Source organism: Parasteatoda tepidariorum, chromosome 11 (assembly GCF_982258835.1).
Source record: "Parasteatoda tepidariorum strain Cologne lab strain chromosome 11, Ptep-v5.0, whole genome shotgun sequence".
Taxonomy (NCBI): Eukaryota; Metazoa; Arthropoda; class Arachnida; order Araneae; family Theridiidae; genus Parasteatoda; species Parasteatoda tepidariorum.
Window position 1 is genome coordinate 53,594,111 of NC_141765.1, and position 16,386 is coordinate 53,610,496.

Here is a 16,386-nt window from a genome sequence, read left to right on the forward strand (position 1 = left end):
TTTAAATCTTCAAAAAAAAAGAAAAAAAAACGCTATATTTATAGAAAATCTATGCTGGTATCAGGGTTGTGTTTAGGGGTGGGAAAGATGGGCGACCACCCATGACCGCTAAAATTTAGGGCCGCCAAAAAATTCCGGATTGATTAATAGTTTTATTACAAGTTTTTCTTCACATTTGCTAACTTTTGGATAGATTTTTACTATTCCTTGGATATATAATTCATGGGAGTTACTATAATTTATATTTCAAAATGGTGAATTTCATTTCAGTTAATGCTCCTTTATATGAGGAATGTAGTTTTTAAAATAGCAACATGGAACTTTTTTTTTCAACTTTTATGATATAGTGATTAATCATATTAAAAATTTCAACTGTTGCTGATTTGTGAGTGTGTCTGGAGAGCAATCTCTAAAAACTGCTAGGGAAAATGTCAAGAAAAACAAAAAGCAGGATTGTAATAATTTAAAAATATGAAGTTTTAACAAAAAATCATTTATTTGAATCACATTATGCTTTTTTAACAAAAAAATTAATCTAAAAACACTTACAGTACTTTACTTACAGTACACTTACAGTACTTTACTTACAGTACTCCATTAACTAATATATTATACTTAAGGCTGTGATAATAAACCATTGAAATCAAATCTCAATGATAATAAATGCTTTATTCATAGAATCAAGAAATAAGTTAATAAATTAAGAGACAAAATCTCTCTCTTTTTTTAAAAAGTTTGAATGTAAATAAAAATGTAAGTTTTAAATTATAATTTTTCATTATTCATTTCATATCATTTTTGATATTTTAATGTGCTTATTATAGTATGCAATATAATTTACTGTTTTATTAGCAATAAATATATTTCAATTGCACCCATTTAATTTCATGCAAATTTATCTCAATGCAAGTAATTTTAGAACTTATTAAATATCTACTTGTAAATAAAAACTTGTTCTGTCAAGTATAATTTATTTTTTAAAATGTTTTCTGATCAAAATTAATTTACTTTTCATTTGACAATTTAGTTCTCTGTCTTTGCAATTTATTAATGTTTTTGGTTTGATCGTTAAACGTGAAAACAATTTTTAAAAAATTCTGAATGAAACAAAAAATTCAATGTTTAATACATATTTTGTTATACAGAACTTGATTTTCATTAACCATGGTCTTAATGCTTCGCCCAGGGCCGCTAAAACCATAAGCGCTCTCCTGGCTGGTGTATATAATAATCTATATAGTTTCATGAGAATTATAACATTTTTAAAAAAAATCCGTGATTTTTGTCCAAATTAGATGGTAATAATCCGTGATTTTCGAACAAATGAAATGAATGAAAAATTAATTCTGAGTGAAAAAAAAAATACAATGTTTAATACATATTTTGTTAAACAAAACTTGATTTTTATTAACCATGAAAAAATGCCTTAATGTTTCGCCCAGGGCCGCTAAAACCCTAAGAGATCTCCTGGCTGATATATATAATAATCTATATAGTTTTATAAGAATTATAACACTTTAAAAAAAATCCGTGATTTTCGTCCAAATTAGGTGGTAATAATCTGTGATTTTCGAACAAATTTAGTCCAAGTTAGGTGGTAATGGAAAGAATTGAAAGTAGTTACAACAATAAATAAATTGCCTACAAAAAGTTTTTAACTGAAATTTTGTGCTCGCAGAAAGTTTTTCATTTTCTCTAAGTCTGCATAGCTCTCTGTTTCTTATCTCCTTTCTTTAGTTGTTTTATCTTGTTCAAGCTTGGAACACGTTTTAATGGAACACGTCCCTATACTTTTGATCTTTTCCCATATAACTTGTTTATAATTTTCTTTCTGCATCTTCCCTTTTTCCCCCTCTGAAAACATTTTTTTATTACAGAACCAAATCTATAATATTTCTGTATATAAGCTATTATTTGTTCTCATCTTACGTTGTTCAGCTTTAGCTTTGGGGCGAATATATTAAGTTTTATTTAAAATAAAAAATAAGTTTAGTTTCAATGCATATTATCCTCATGAAATCAAGAAAAAATAAGAATAACTGGAATGACTAAATTTAAATTCAAAAAAAAAAAAATCCTCCCATTCAAATATAAATTGCAATTTCAAATCTAATTAATAAATTAAAGGCCGTCTTTCATTCGCTATCTTTTCCTGTGAGGATTATATACTTTATCGTAATTCATTTAATGGAACACAAGTCAGTTGAATGTTAAGGAATACAGCAAATTTTGACACACTAATTTTAATTAAATTCCTTCGATAATTTGGAATGAAAAGCGGTATGTATCGATACCGTCCTCACAGTTTATTATCCTTCTGACGGTTGTACTATATGTTTCAAGAATGTCATTTGTGTGTGAAGGCTTCAGAAAAGCTTACGTCAGTTACGAGGATTAGAGGCGCATTATCTAAAATATCGATTTGATGCCTATTTGGGTATCAATCCTGCCCTGCCTTAGAAATACCCGGGATTAAGTGCTTAACATTACTGGCAAAGGCTGCTCTCGCTTTTATGAATTAATTTATTTTATTTCAATGGAACTGATTTTGCATTTACTTTTCCATTGATTTGAGATATTTGTTTTTAAATGCAATTTCTCTGCCGATTCATTCAAGGAAAACATTTTGAGAATCATATTAGCTATTAATATAATTATTATTTTTTTTCCAAGACTAACAATATCTCTTATTTTTAAATATTATGTTTCTTAGGATACTGAAATAAGTGAAGATTATTTTTTTTCCAAGACTAACAATATCTCTTATTTTTATATATTATGTTTCTTAGGATACTGAAATAAGTAAAGATTATTTTTTTTCCAAGACTAACAATATCTCTTATTTTTAAATATTATGTTTCTTAGGATACTGAAATAAGTAAAGATTATTTTTTTCCAAGACTAACAATATCTCTTATTTTTAAATATTATGTTTCTTAGGATACTGAAATAAGTAAAGATTTTTTTTTCCAAGACTAACAATATCTCTTATTTTTAAATATTATGTTTCTTAGGATACTGAAATAAGTAAAGATTATTTCTTTCCAAGACTAACAATATCTCTTATTTTTAAATATTATGTTTCTTAGGATACTGAAATAAGTAAAGATTATTTTTTTCCAAGACTAACAATATCTCTTATTTTTAAATATTATGTTTCTTAGGATACTGAAATAAGTAAAGATTATTTTTTTCCGAGGCTAACAATATCTCTTATTTTTAAATATTATGTTTCTTAGGATACTGAAATAAGTAAAGATTATTTTTTTTCCAAGACTAACAATATCTCTTATTTTTACATATTATGTTTCTTAGGATACTGAAATAAGTAAAGTTTATTTCTTTTCCAAGACTTACAATATCTCTTATTTTTACATATTATGTTTCTTAGGATACTGAAATAAGTAAAGATTATTTTTTTTCCAAGACTAGCAATATCTCTTATTTTTAAATATTATGTTTCTTAGGATACTGAAATAAGTAAAGATTATTTTTTTCCAAGACTAACAATATCTCTTATTTTTAAATATTATGTTTCTTAGGATACTGAAATAAGTGAAGATTATTTTTTTTTCCAAGACTAACAATATCTCTTATTTTTATATATTGTGTTTCTTAGGATACCGAAATAAGTAAAGACTATTTTGTTTCCAAGATTAACAATATCTCTTATTTTTAAATATTATGTTTCTTAGGATACTGAAAATAAGTAAAGATAATTTGTTTTTAAGAGAAATAATTTGTCGCTATTACTTGATTAAAAGATTCGTTTCCTTCAAAAATATACAAACTGAAATAACAGTGGACGTGTTTCAAACGCTCAAAAATAGGAGCCCATTTTCAAGACTTGTCAGACGTGAATGAGAGGAATCAAAAATGATTTGAAATATAAACCAACGAAAATTGGAAAAATAAAGGTGAGAAACCTAAACAAGAAAAACCACAGTGGCCTAGTGGGGAAAAGTCCTTTGCATCGTGGAAATGCTGTTGTTGCTGTTGTTGTAGTTCATTTACATCGCATTAGAGCTACACAATGGGCTATTGGCGACGGTCTGGCAAACACCCCTGAGGATGATCCGAAGACATGCCATCACAATTTTAATCCTCTGCTGAAGGGATGGCACCCCCGCTTCGGTAGCCCAACGACCTGCACGTGAAGTCGAGCACTTTACGGTAGAACAGTTTAACGTGGACCCATATCGCGCACACTCGGTCACTACGCAGACTGATCCAAGTGGTCCATCATGGAAATGCATTTGGCACACTTGAAATGCACTTTTTTTGAGCACTTGAAACATGACGACTGATATTTCAAATTTTTGTTAAAAGCGTGGAAATGCATTTTACCTAATTTGCCCCTCTCAGTCACTTTTATTTTTCTTGTTCAGTTTTTCATCTTTTTTCTCTCTCGGCTTCTGTGGTTTTTCTAGTTTTGATTTATCACATTTATTTTTCCATTTTTCGTTGGCAACTTTACGTTTTATATTTTAAACCACTTTCATTTCTTCTCATTCACGCCTGACAAGCCTTAAAATGGGTGCCTATTTTTGAGTGCTCGAAACATGCCGACTGTTATTTCTAATTTGTATATTTTTGACACGAATGATGTTTTTAATCAAGTAACATCTTACCACTTCAGTTTCTTGGTATTATCTATTCAATTTGTCACTATATACGTGTACTAATGGTTTAGGCCACTGTAAACAATTTTTTTTCCAATTTTTACTGAGATTCAATATAAAATACATGTGATTAAAAGAAGAACATGTGATTTTTTTGTGGCTTATTAATTTTTGTAAGAATATTGCGTTTTTTAAAAAAAATTCCAAAATTTCCTAAAAAAAACTTTCAAAAAATAAATTATAACAAAAAAGTTTTACAATAAATAAAATAATACAATAAATAAATATAAGCACTTCGATAAGGAATGTAATTTTAAACTTTCAATTTGAATTTGAAGTCAATATTGGAAGATTTGTCTGAGCTACGATATTGGTTTTCTTGATAGATGTGACTTCGACGAAAGTGCTTTTGAAGTTTTCTGTACAAGAGTGACTGTGAGGTGTTGCACTACAACTCGCAATTCGAGTACTTAGATATTCTTCTTGATCTTAAACCTTTAGGTATCTCATTTTAACGTATTAGGACATTTAAACAAAAAGAAAAATATTTTCCTAAAATTCTAGAGTGGTCACTGGCCAGCCCCTTAACAAAAATGCGATCTTTGTTTCTAAGTAATATGTAAACTGAATTAAAAGAACTTGACCAATCCAACTTCATTTTCTAATTTCAGATTTATATGCTTCCAAGAATATCCTTGTCGAATATAAAGCCAAATTCAGCATTATTCTTTAATACGTAGAGCGTATTGTAATCATGATTGACCCACGAGTTAAAGGACATTTTTTATTTTCTTTTTGGTATAGAAACACCGTGTTTCCTTAACTTTCACAAATTAATCTAATACATATTTCTCTGTCTTAAAATTCATCTTAAATTTTGAATTTTTAAGATCCGAAATTGGTTTTCTGATTTATTAATAGATGTTAACTGCCTCTTACTTGAATCATTCAAAAAATTCATAGTAAATCGTGATTTTGATTATCGTTTGTTTCATTATCATGCTCGTAAAGCTAAAACTCTCGAAATGATTGTTTCCTTCTATTTTGTTTATAAACACTTGAAATATCAATTTCAGAAGAGTTATTCTTAAAAAATAATAATGATAAATAAATAATAATAATAAATGAGTAATAATAATAAATAAATAATAATAAATAAAAAATAATAATAAATAAATAAAATAAACTGTTTTGAGCTAACTTCAACACCTTTAATATAGGCGACGGTATTTTTTGATTAGAAAACACACACTTATTAATTTAAATCATATTTTTAAAAGTTATATGGTGGACTGACTGAAAAAAGAAATTATGATGCGTGATTATCTAGGAATGTGCTGATTCATGGGTTTGAGTGCACAGGGTTTGCCATAATGATCACCTAAAATGAATATTCTCACAAACCTTCCAAAAAGTATACATATTAGGGTAAAAAGAAAAAATCTAAAAGCTATCAAAATCTAACGAATTATTATTGAGGAAAAAAATACTCAAAACATCGTTTGATGACCGGAAAAACCGAGAAAAACTGTATGGTTGTTATAAAAAACACTTTAAATTTCAACCCAAACTAATTTTAACGTTTTTTTTATTTTTTTTTTCTATCCCGCCGTCCTCATTAGCAATTTGATAGATTTCTATAGCGTTTTTGCTTCTTGTTCTCACAGATATAAATTTTCGATCTTTCATGTGTATACTTCTAGTACTTTATTTCTGATAAGAAATCTAAAACGGGGGACGGCCCACTATAAATATAATCATGTAATGAGAAAATTTTAAAATATTTCATTTTAAATTTCAATATTTTCATTCTCAATATTTTGAATCTCAATATAATATTTCAACTACATCAATAAATTAAGTGGCAAACTGATCTGAGATAGTTTAAAAGTAAAAGATATGATAATGAATTTAGGACAGAAATTGGGAACTTATATTACAACCATCGTTTTATCATCGTTTCTTCAACCTCATATTACAATCATTTTCGAAAATGCAAATAGTCTATATAGATTAAAACAATATTTAAAATATTTCATCACATTCCTTAAGGGCTAACATACCAAGCAAATCGGAACTGTAATTGAGAGCAAAAAGAGAAAAGGAATAGAAAACTATTTTTAAAAATTCAAAATTCTCACATTTAAAAGTGAGCTCACACTTTTGTTGCCTATTTTACTGTTTAACCAGATAGCAAAATATTCAAAGCAAAAATATTCTATAAGGTTGAAATTATTCGTTACTTTTTGTACTAGCCGATACTATGCAGAATACGTTAATCATATTTGCATAATACCGCCCATACGTGGTATGTGTAATTAGCAACACAAAGATATTCTTAATTACGAATTTTTAGAAATAAGCTCGAGCATATTTAAACCATTTAGAAGTCTAAGATTAAAAAATTTTTAGTATTCATTTTTTCAATGCAATATTATTTTTAAATTGCTAAACAAAGGCTATTAGTATATAAACTATGAAACAAAAATATCGCCAAATCGTTTAAGGAAATAATTTTATTTTTAGCTTAGAAATAATTATGAATGAAGTACAGAAATCTGAAAATGAATTGAAAAATAAATTTCTGATAAAACAATTATAAAAATAACAATTCAATTAATTGAAGATTCAAAATTATTATTGCATAGGGAGACTTCGGGGCTCTTTAGCATTCAATTACAAGAAATTATAAAGTTATGCTCTTGGCTATAAATTTTACTAAAAAGATTTCCTGATTACTGATGCTAATTTTAAGAATGTTTTGTTTGTGAAATTTCTTTGAAATCCGATTTCCGTAAGAAAACAAGTTCAATCAGTTTTGTTAATTTGAATGCATTATATCATAAGGGGAACAAAATCCTAAAATGCTTCGAAATTTCAAAAAAATATTCTTGACTAAAAAAATAAAAAATTATTTTTGTCATTTGGTTGTTTAAAAATTATTTTATTTATCAATAAAATAATTTTTAAAGATTTAATATCAATTATAATAGCAATTTTGCATTAATTGCACAATTAGATTTTTATCCTCATGAAATATTTTTTTTTTTTCATTTTCTTTCTTTTTGGCTCTCGCGTCTGGATTTACTTTCAATTTTCCTGAAAGTCTGATATTAGCATTTTGTATCGGTTTAGAATAGCGTTTCCCAAAAAATGTTCCATAGAAGAATCACAGGAGCTCAGAAATTTACGATTGTTCTTTAACCGTTAATTTAACAATCATCCATATACCCAAACAATCATCCATAATTTATTTAATATTTCGGTTGTTTATATGAATTTATTTCTGTAAAATTCTTATGATAAAAATGTAACAAATTTGAAAAATTAAAAATATGTTTTTTTCTGTAAAATCTATTATAAATTTTTAATATTATATATTCCATTCCTTACATTAAGTATTTTCAAAATAATTAATTTTATTTTTTTGGTTAGTATATTCACGGCCTCTAATGAGCTTTTTTTTTTAATAAAATGCCAGGGTTCCCCCAAAGACATATCAATTTACGTATTATTAATTAAATAAAATATTACAAATTACGTAATATTTTTTCATAATAATCAATTTACGAAGATAAATTTTTTAGATTTTCTGCTTACAATTGGAGACACGAATGAAAATGTTTGTATTTCACTGTTTCTGATTTTCTTACAATTTTGTTCGAAACTTTATTGATAGAAATATTGATAAGTTTATTGTGTTTTGAATAAATCAGCAATTTTTTTTCCTAATACTGCTGAAGACAAATAAAAATGTATATGTTTCATAACATATTAATTTACTTATTATTAATTTAATAAAATATTGCAAATTACGTAATATTTTTTCATGATAATCAATTTACGAAGATAATTTTTTTAGATTTTCTATTTACAATTGAAAACACGAAGGATAATTTGCAGCCATAATTTGCTTAAATTGTTAAAATTATACTAATAAATTTTATTGAGAAATTTCATACCAGTTTAAATAAGAAAAATTCTATCATTTTTATGTAAACGTCCTGTGTTTCCTTACAAAGTGATTTTAGTCTATCATAAACTAAACTCAAGTCGCAAAATATCTCGAAATCAATTATCATTTTATTCAATTATTTTTGTTCATTTATTTAGACAAATATATTTTTCAAAAGAAAGATTTTAAATTCTAGGTTGGAAAAGGTTTGTCAGCAAGGGCGCCGGCAGCGGGGTGCAAAGGGGTGCACTTGCACCCCCCTGGCTTTTTTTTAAACAGTTAAAGAGATACAGAAAAACAATTTTGTTACAAAAGTTTTTATTAAACATATTTTTTTATTGAACAAACTTGGCAGACATCTAAGCTATATTTTTAAATTTCATTTAATAAAATATAAGTAATATTATATTTTCTATTAGTTATTTAGTTTAACAAAGGTGTATAACACTAACTGACTTCTCAAACCTGTGAAACTTCATCAACACAATAAATACCAATGTTAAGCGTGCACAAACACGTTAGTATACGAAACTACTGTTTGTAGTTATTTGTGTTTCAAAGTCAGTAGCTCTGCCAGCGCCATCAGTACAGTTTCTCGTAGCAAAATTTGCAAGTACAAGAAATTCGTATATATCTTGTTAACAATGAAGAAATGTATCTTGAAAAAATTAACAGATGAAAGTATATGTAATAACAAAACAAAATGTAATAACCGAATATTTTTAATTTTTTTGTGTGTGTGTGGGGGGGGGGTAGTTTGCTAGAGGGTTGCACCCCCTTTTATATTATTCTGCCGGCGCCCTTGTTTGTTAGGTTGCTATCTAATTTGTACGCAGATTCAAGGCCCGAATGATGGAACCTAAAACCATCAATAAATTGGATACCTTCATTAATTCTTGCCATTTCAATACTATTTAACACTTTATTTCCCATATTTTGCCTTCATTTTCTCATAATTATATTTAAATTAATTCATGGTTTTATTTTCTTAATAAAGTAAATTTTTTGACAAGTTCAATAACTAATATACCTTTCACTTAATCAATGAAAAAGTAAATTTATTTTCAGATGTTTTTTTTTCCTAATTTCCCTTTCTTTAAATTTTTTAATTGTCCAATTTAATAATTTATATTAACAACATATGAAAATGTTCAAATGGTAAAATATTTTATGTAATGGTAATATTTTTCGTAATGTAAATGAGTAAATATTTTATGTAATGGTAAAATTTTGTAGTTACATACTTAAACAGGGCTCTGCCTCGGGTAAAAGTTTGCGCTGTGCCTGTAGCTGTAGTAATTAAACCTTAAAAATATATCTGATATATTTCGATTTGCCTGTTGTGAATTTTGATCAGAAAGATAGTAATTACATAATACCAATTTTTAAAAAATTCCCCTGAAATCCAATTTTTATTTGAAATGTATGATAATTTTCAGTTTTAATATTTTACTTTACTTTATTAGACTTTTGGATGAACCAAAGTTTTACAGAACTATATTAAGAACGTTTTTTAATTAATTGGGCATTCATTTTATTTTTAATGTTATAGTAAACGTATTATTCAAATATTACTTTCAAAATTTGTTCAACTATTTGATAAAATGCCATTGATTTTAAATGTTTCCCTATCTTGCTAGTACCTACCTATTTAGTACCTAGTATGTATTTACCTATAATAAAACAATTTCTCTCGCTTTTATTTGATTATAGCTGTAGTAGGTGGCAGCACTATTTAATTATTACAAACAAACTTTATCTTAAAATTTTTGTCTCTTTCTTCTTCAACATTGCCTACACAACAAAACAATTGTCAATGGGGGAAAAAAAAGAAGTAAATAACATATTAAATTTACAGATCAATTGTGTTCTAAAATATAAACAATGAATCATATGAATGGAAACAATGCAAAGATTGATATGTCTAGAAAGTATGGCCAAAGCGTGCTAGTTTATCGCATTGAAAAGTTTCATTTTAAAGCACAAAATCAAAACAGAAAACAATAACATAACCTGAAATTTGATATTCTGATCGCAAAGATGATACTCTCTTAAAAAAAATCGGCGTCGCTAAGAAAATAAAATTTTCCCTAAATTGTAAGTTTAAATAGTTAACTTCAAGTGTTACTATGGCTGCTGGAGAGGTAAAATTTTCTGCACAATTATTTTTTCCTGTATTATTTAGCAGAATTTTTTTTTTTTCTTGTTTCCCGCTTTTCTATTTAAAATATTTTTGAAATCTTATGCATAAATTTTTCAATCAGTTTTGTTGCATCTGGTACCAACTGTTATATCTGTTTCCTTTACTGAATACAGTTATTTTAGATGTGGAAAATTTAGTAATTGGTTGCATAAAAAGATAATTCCTTAAGATACATTTTCATTGTAAAATAATTTAATTATAAGTGTTCCCAAGTAATCCCTTATCTTTTTTTTTTTAAGTGATTCGTTTTTGCGGAAGTTTTAAATGAAAATATATTACATATATATATATTACATACATAATTTTTTTTATTTATTTATTACTATTTAATACTTTTCTTTTTGTCTTTAACAGGGTACAAATACATTGTCAATGAGAGAGAAAGCTTTGCTTAAGCAACATATAAACAATCATCATGTTTCTGCACATCCAGGCTATGTTCCAGTCTCAGAATTATATTTGCATAAAACTGGCTTGAGGGGAAAAAAGGGCATCATGTTTTATGCATTGGTTGTTTTACTATTTACAATTGCTCTTATAAATTTAGCTGTGAGTATGTCAATTGATATTGTATCTTGTTAAGTATTATTTATATACATAGAGAGAGTGATTTTTTTTTTAATGTCTGTCTACACTTATGAAGATATAAGTAACATATCTATATAAATTTGCGAGCATGTAAAAGTCTTGGCCTAGGGTTAAAAGATGTTATCAATAGACCAAATACTGCACCTATTGTAATTGTTTTATAAACATTTATAAAGCTTTTGATAGACCAAGGGCCATATTAAGCGTACGTGGGGCTCTAGGCCATTCAATCTTTTGGGGCTCTCAGATTAAATTTTTTTCTTGTATATTTTTTATTTATTCAAATATCAAAGTATTTATATATCTTTTCATTTAAGAAAGCATATTTAAAAGAAAAATAAATAATAATAAATTAAATTTTACTTTATTTTATTAAATTAGAGCTAAAAAATAATCATAACATTTTGAAAAAATATGAAAAATCATTGCTTTTCTCAATTTTTTAAAATTTATTTTCAAAAAATCCCTTTTAAGGGGGGCCCTAATCATTGGGGGCACCAGGCCATGGCCTAATGGGTAATGCAGCCCTGGATAGACCCTAATGTTTTCTTACAATGAATCGAAGAAACAAATTCTGTTCGATTTCTAATTTATTTTTGAATAAAATTATTATGTTAATGTAAAAAAAATAATAAAAGTATTCATGCCCTCCTACTATTACAAAATTTCCATAGTTTCAGAAAAAAATTTCCTAGTCATTGAAAATGTAATTTATTAATTTTTTAAAAAAATTCGAATTGAAAGAATTTTGTCAACCACTACCTAAATAATATAAATAGGCTTATAAATTGTCAAATATACAAACTACGATTCAAATTTACAAACCGCCATATTAAGTTCCAATAAAAGTTTTATAAACATTCTATTTGCTTTTAAAAAAATCTCTGCTTTTGTGCACTGCCACTTTTGTGAAAATTAATTTGTAAACATTCCAAATGTTGCAGGATATTTTTGTGCAACATAATTTATATTTTTTTCTGGAATTTTTGTTTTTTTTGGTCAACCATGTTACACTATGATGCTTTAGAATGTTATGGTCTAATATCTGTGAATGTAAAAGGCTTTTGGTTTTATTATAACTCTGGTGGGTAATTAGATTAACTGACATACCTGTACTTAACAAATACGTTAAAAGCTAAATTATTTCATTTATTTGATAAAAATTTCATTTTTTATCTGTTTTAATTTAATTAAATGTCACTCTTAAATTAAATATGTGCTACATTTTCTGATTTTCAGAAAAATCTTCAAATATTGGTATATTTAGTCTTAGAGCTAACTGCAGTTCGTTTGGAAAGTTTGAAGAGAATTATGTCGAAAGTTTTTTTTTTTTTTTTTCAAGATATGCTTAAGATCTTTTTTTCGAGGTTATATTATGTTTGTCTTAGAAAATATTTTTTTTTTTACATTCCTGGCCAAGTACATTCTCTGGCTGTAAGGTCATAAAAGATGGCAGCCACTAAATAATTAATTAAACTATTCATATCTATGTTTATCCTTGAGATTGAGTTCCTTAAAATTTAAATAATTATGCTATTGTAATTATTTATAAATTGAGTATCAATATTTAGCGGTTAAAAAAAGCTAAAATTCTAAGCCTAAAGAATCAGATATAGTGAGCAGTACATAAATACTTATGAACTGTTTTTTAGGCTCAAAATTTATTATATTTTGTTTAAGATAGGGGAATTTTCTTTTAATATGCAATCAGAACATTCTTAAAATCCACCTATTTAAATCAGAATGCTATAATTACTATTTGCAATGTGCTAAAATACAAATCATAATATATTTAATATTTTATTCTTTGTATCTTGGAAGACCCTATAAATATTTAATAAAAATAAATAAATTGCACAGAAAAAACTTCATAACATAATTTACTTATAGGTCATAGTTGTACTTTTGAGTGTCCTTCGTATTGGATATGGAATGGAAAGTATGGAATTTATCAGATATGGTAAACTCTTACGATTTTTAAATCATGCTGACATGGGAACAATTACCCCAGACACTGGAGTGATAGGAGGTTTCTCTGATAGCGACTTACCTATAATTGGAGATAATAAACCAGTAAGTATGTTTGTCGGCTATCTGTAGAAAAATGTAAATATGCTGCATCCTCTGGTGTGTTGGAAAATCATAACCACATAGTGTTGGAAAACCATAACCATCCATGCAGATTCCATCATAAGCGTATGTGGTTTTTCAATCACTTTTTCAGTAATTATTGCCATGGGTTTCCACATAGTTTTAAAAATCGGAATGTTTTTAATATGCAGTTCTGATATGCGAATTTCGAAGTCTAGTTATTTTTCATGTGCTTTGTGTCCACTTCATCGTTTATCCAAGTGATTTTTCGATTGTGTTTTCGGCAGTTATTGTCAAATTTCTACATATTTGCTTAAATCTCGATATTTTAAATACCATATTGTTATGACTTCCAAGTTTCAAATTGCTCGTTTTAATAATCACTTTTAATGTGCTTTATTTGTGCTGATTTCATCCTTTCAACAAGCTATTTTTTTTTTTTTTTTTTGCAGTTATTGCTTCGCGTTTGAAAATCCCAATATTTTTAATACAATACTTTGAAAAGCTTTATTTGTGCCGATTTTGTCAATCAAAGTTATTTTTCAATACATTTTTTAGCAGTTGTTATGCATTTCCTCCTGGTATTGAAAATCCGGATATTTGCAATATATACAATATTTGCAGGTTTCGAATCACATATTTTAATGCTTGCTTTATTTATCAGTCAACAAGTCTAAATACTTAAGACCTGTTTACACGGTCCAAGTTCTTGAGTCTGAGAAATTGGAGGGATTTCTCTGTCCAAGAAATTGGATGATTCGTCAACACTATCCAAGTTCTTGAATGTCACTCATTGGTCGTATGAAAAACTTGCTCAACACGTTGTTCGTGATCAGCAATATAAAATAATAATTACATGAGTTTAAAATTACTAAATAAATTCAAATAAAATCATAATAACACAAATTAACCTTAATAGATTAATTTATTTGGACTAAAATATATGAAAACAGACAACAAAAGGACATAATCTGATGCCTGCTTGTTGACATCACAAAACCTAAGACGCTGATTGGTTAAGGGATAAAAAACTTGGATGGAAAGTAGAACATGCTCTACTATCGTCCAAGGACTTGGATCAAGTACTTGGATGGTCGTTTACAAGATCCAAGCTCAAAGCCAAACAAGTTTCCATCAATATCAATCTATCTTCATCCAAGAACTTGGATCGTCTAAACAGGTCTTTAGTTACTTAGTCTACTTCATTGGTCAACCTGCTGTACAAGTGGTTCTTTTCACTAATAAAGGTTGTGCACCCCTGATAAATTATTGAAATATAAAATTTTATTTGTAATATTTTTGGAAGTATAACTTTTTAAGAAACAAAACACAAGTGGTAGTTAAATCTCTTAATTTTTTCTCAAAAAGTATTTCCACAAATTTCTTTCAGTTTTGATAATATTCTTTCAAATCAGATAATTATTCTGTAGTTTAACAAAATGTAAAATTCCTGTTTAATTTGGGAAATTCGGTATCATTTTCTTTTACTTGATTTTCTAGTGAAAAAAAACCCTGTAGTGGTCCTGTCTTTGTGACCCACTGTTCCATAGTAGAGGTTATTTATTTTTTCTTGAAATTCTGGCTGATTAAGATCTAATTTTTTTAAAGAGAAAATGTACATTTTGTATTTTAAAATTATATAGTTTTAAGTTATTATGTTTTCTTTGTTTAATAGATTTTTTTTCTTCAGATAATTTTCCGAACTGGACCCAGAATGAATACTGGAAAGTCTGGACCCAGTCTTGAAATTCATCATGACCATACAATTATCTCTGGTGTTGAAGAGTTCTTAATTCAAAGCCCTACCTCAGGAAAAAAGATTTTTTCTACTGATTATAATGATTTCAAGTTACCTACAGGTGTCTCTCACTTAAGTGTTAAGGAAGCACATGTGTCCAGGGTAAAAAAAACTTTTTAAAGCTTTTATTTCAATTTCAGAGATATGTCAAAAAATTTTATTAATTCTATGTGGCTCAAACTTTAAATTCTTCTACTTTCAGATATTTTATTATTATTTTTTTTCCTTATCATGGCATAGTATTTTCTAGCTCTTTATTATTTGAACCTTAATTCTGAAGTGGTCTCAGTGAAAAATATGTTTGTGCGAAAAAATGACTTTTTATATCTCTTTTGATAGTTAAAAATATCATCCACTTTTAATTAATTAAAACATTTAAGTTCCATTGTATGAACTATTAAGATAACATTTAAGTTTGTGAAAATCATTTTATTCAATCAAAAGTTATTAAGGGGGCTCCACTTTTTTATGCCCTATGATTTTGGTACAAAATATTTATATATTTTACATTCATTCCTTAAAGACTTCTTAAATGTTAGCCCACATTATTTGCATCCTTAATTTTTTAGTTGCATCCTTTTTTATTACACAATTGAAAGAGTAAAAAATGTAACATTGTGATACAATGAATATTCTATTTAAAAAATAATAAAATTGTGCATTTATTTTCTTTAAATAGGATACTAATTATATCTTATAATTAAGAACTGTATGTTTACAGATTTTTGCACTCTTTTGTCCATTTTCCTCTGAAAATGTCATTTGTTTAGAATCTTACTTTATCAATGAATGCTATTTCAAAGGGAACACTTCTCATTTAAGGTAATGAGACGTAATTGGATATTGAAGGTCATGTTCTTAAATATTTGGGTGAAAAATATAAAGTTCATAACCATTAAAATTTTACATATTTTTTTGTGCAGTTTCTTACTCTGATTTTTTTTTAATTATTATTTTGTGAATAGTCATATTACTTTTAATTAAACATATTCAAATAAATCAAATAATTGTCGCTGGCGGCGGTCAGTGTGCGGGTGGGTGACCACTTGGATCAGTCTGCATAGGGACCGAGGGTGTGCGGCATTGGTCCTCGTTAAACTGTGCTACCGTAAAGTGCTCGACTTCGCGT

The 16,386-nt window shown here is 27.2% G+C and overlaps 1 protein-coding gene across 4 annotated transcripts in view; it reads left to right on the forward strand.

The window, feature by feature from the left end:
• Positions 1 to 16,386, forward strand: part of Scgbeta (sarcoglycan beta) — a 149,700-nt gene that overhangs the window by 124,868 nt on the left and 8,446 nt on the right. For 2 of the 4 annotated variants that reach the window (XM_043040634.3, XM_087154416.1), the window contains exons 2-4: positions 11,135 to 11,329; positions 13,259 to 13,441; positions 15,150 to 15,359. In XM_043040634.3, the coding sequence (XP_042896568.2) occupies positions 11,135 to 11,329; positions 13,259 to 13,441; positions 15,150 to 15,359 (588 nt within the window). Of the gene's footprint in view, positions 1 to 10,346; positions 10,722 to 11,134; positions 11,330 to 13,258; positions 13,442 to 15,149; positions 15,360 to 16,386 lie in introns of those variants that run through there. The other 2 variants (XM_016064377.4, XM_016064378.4) reach the window with 2 other exon arrangements.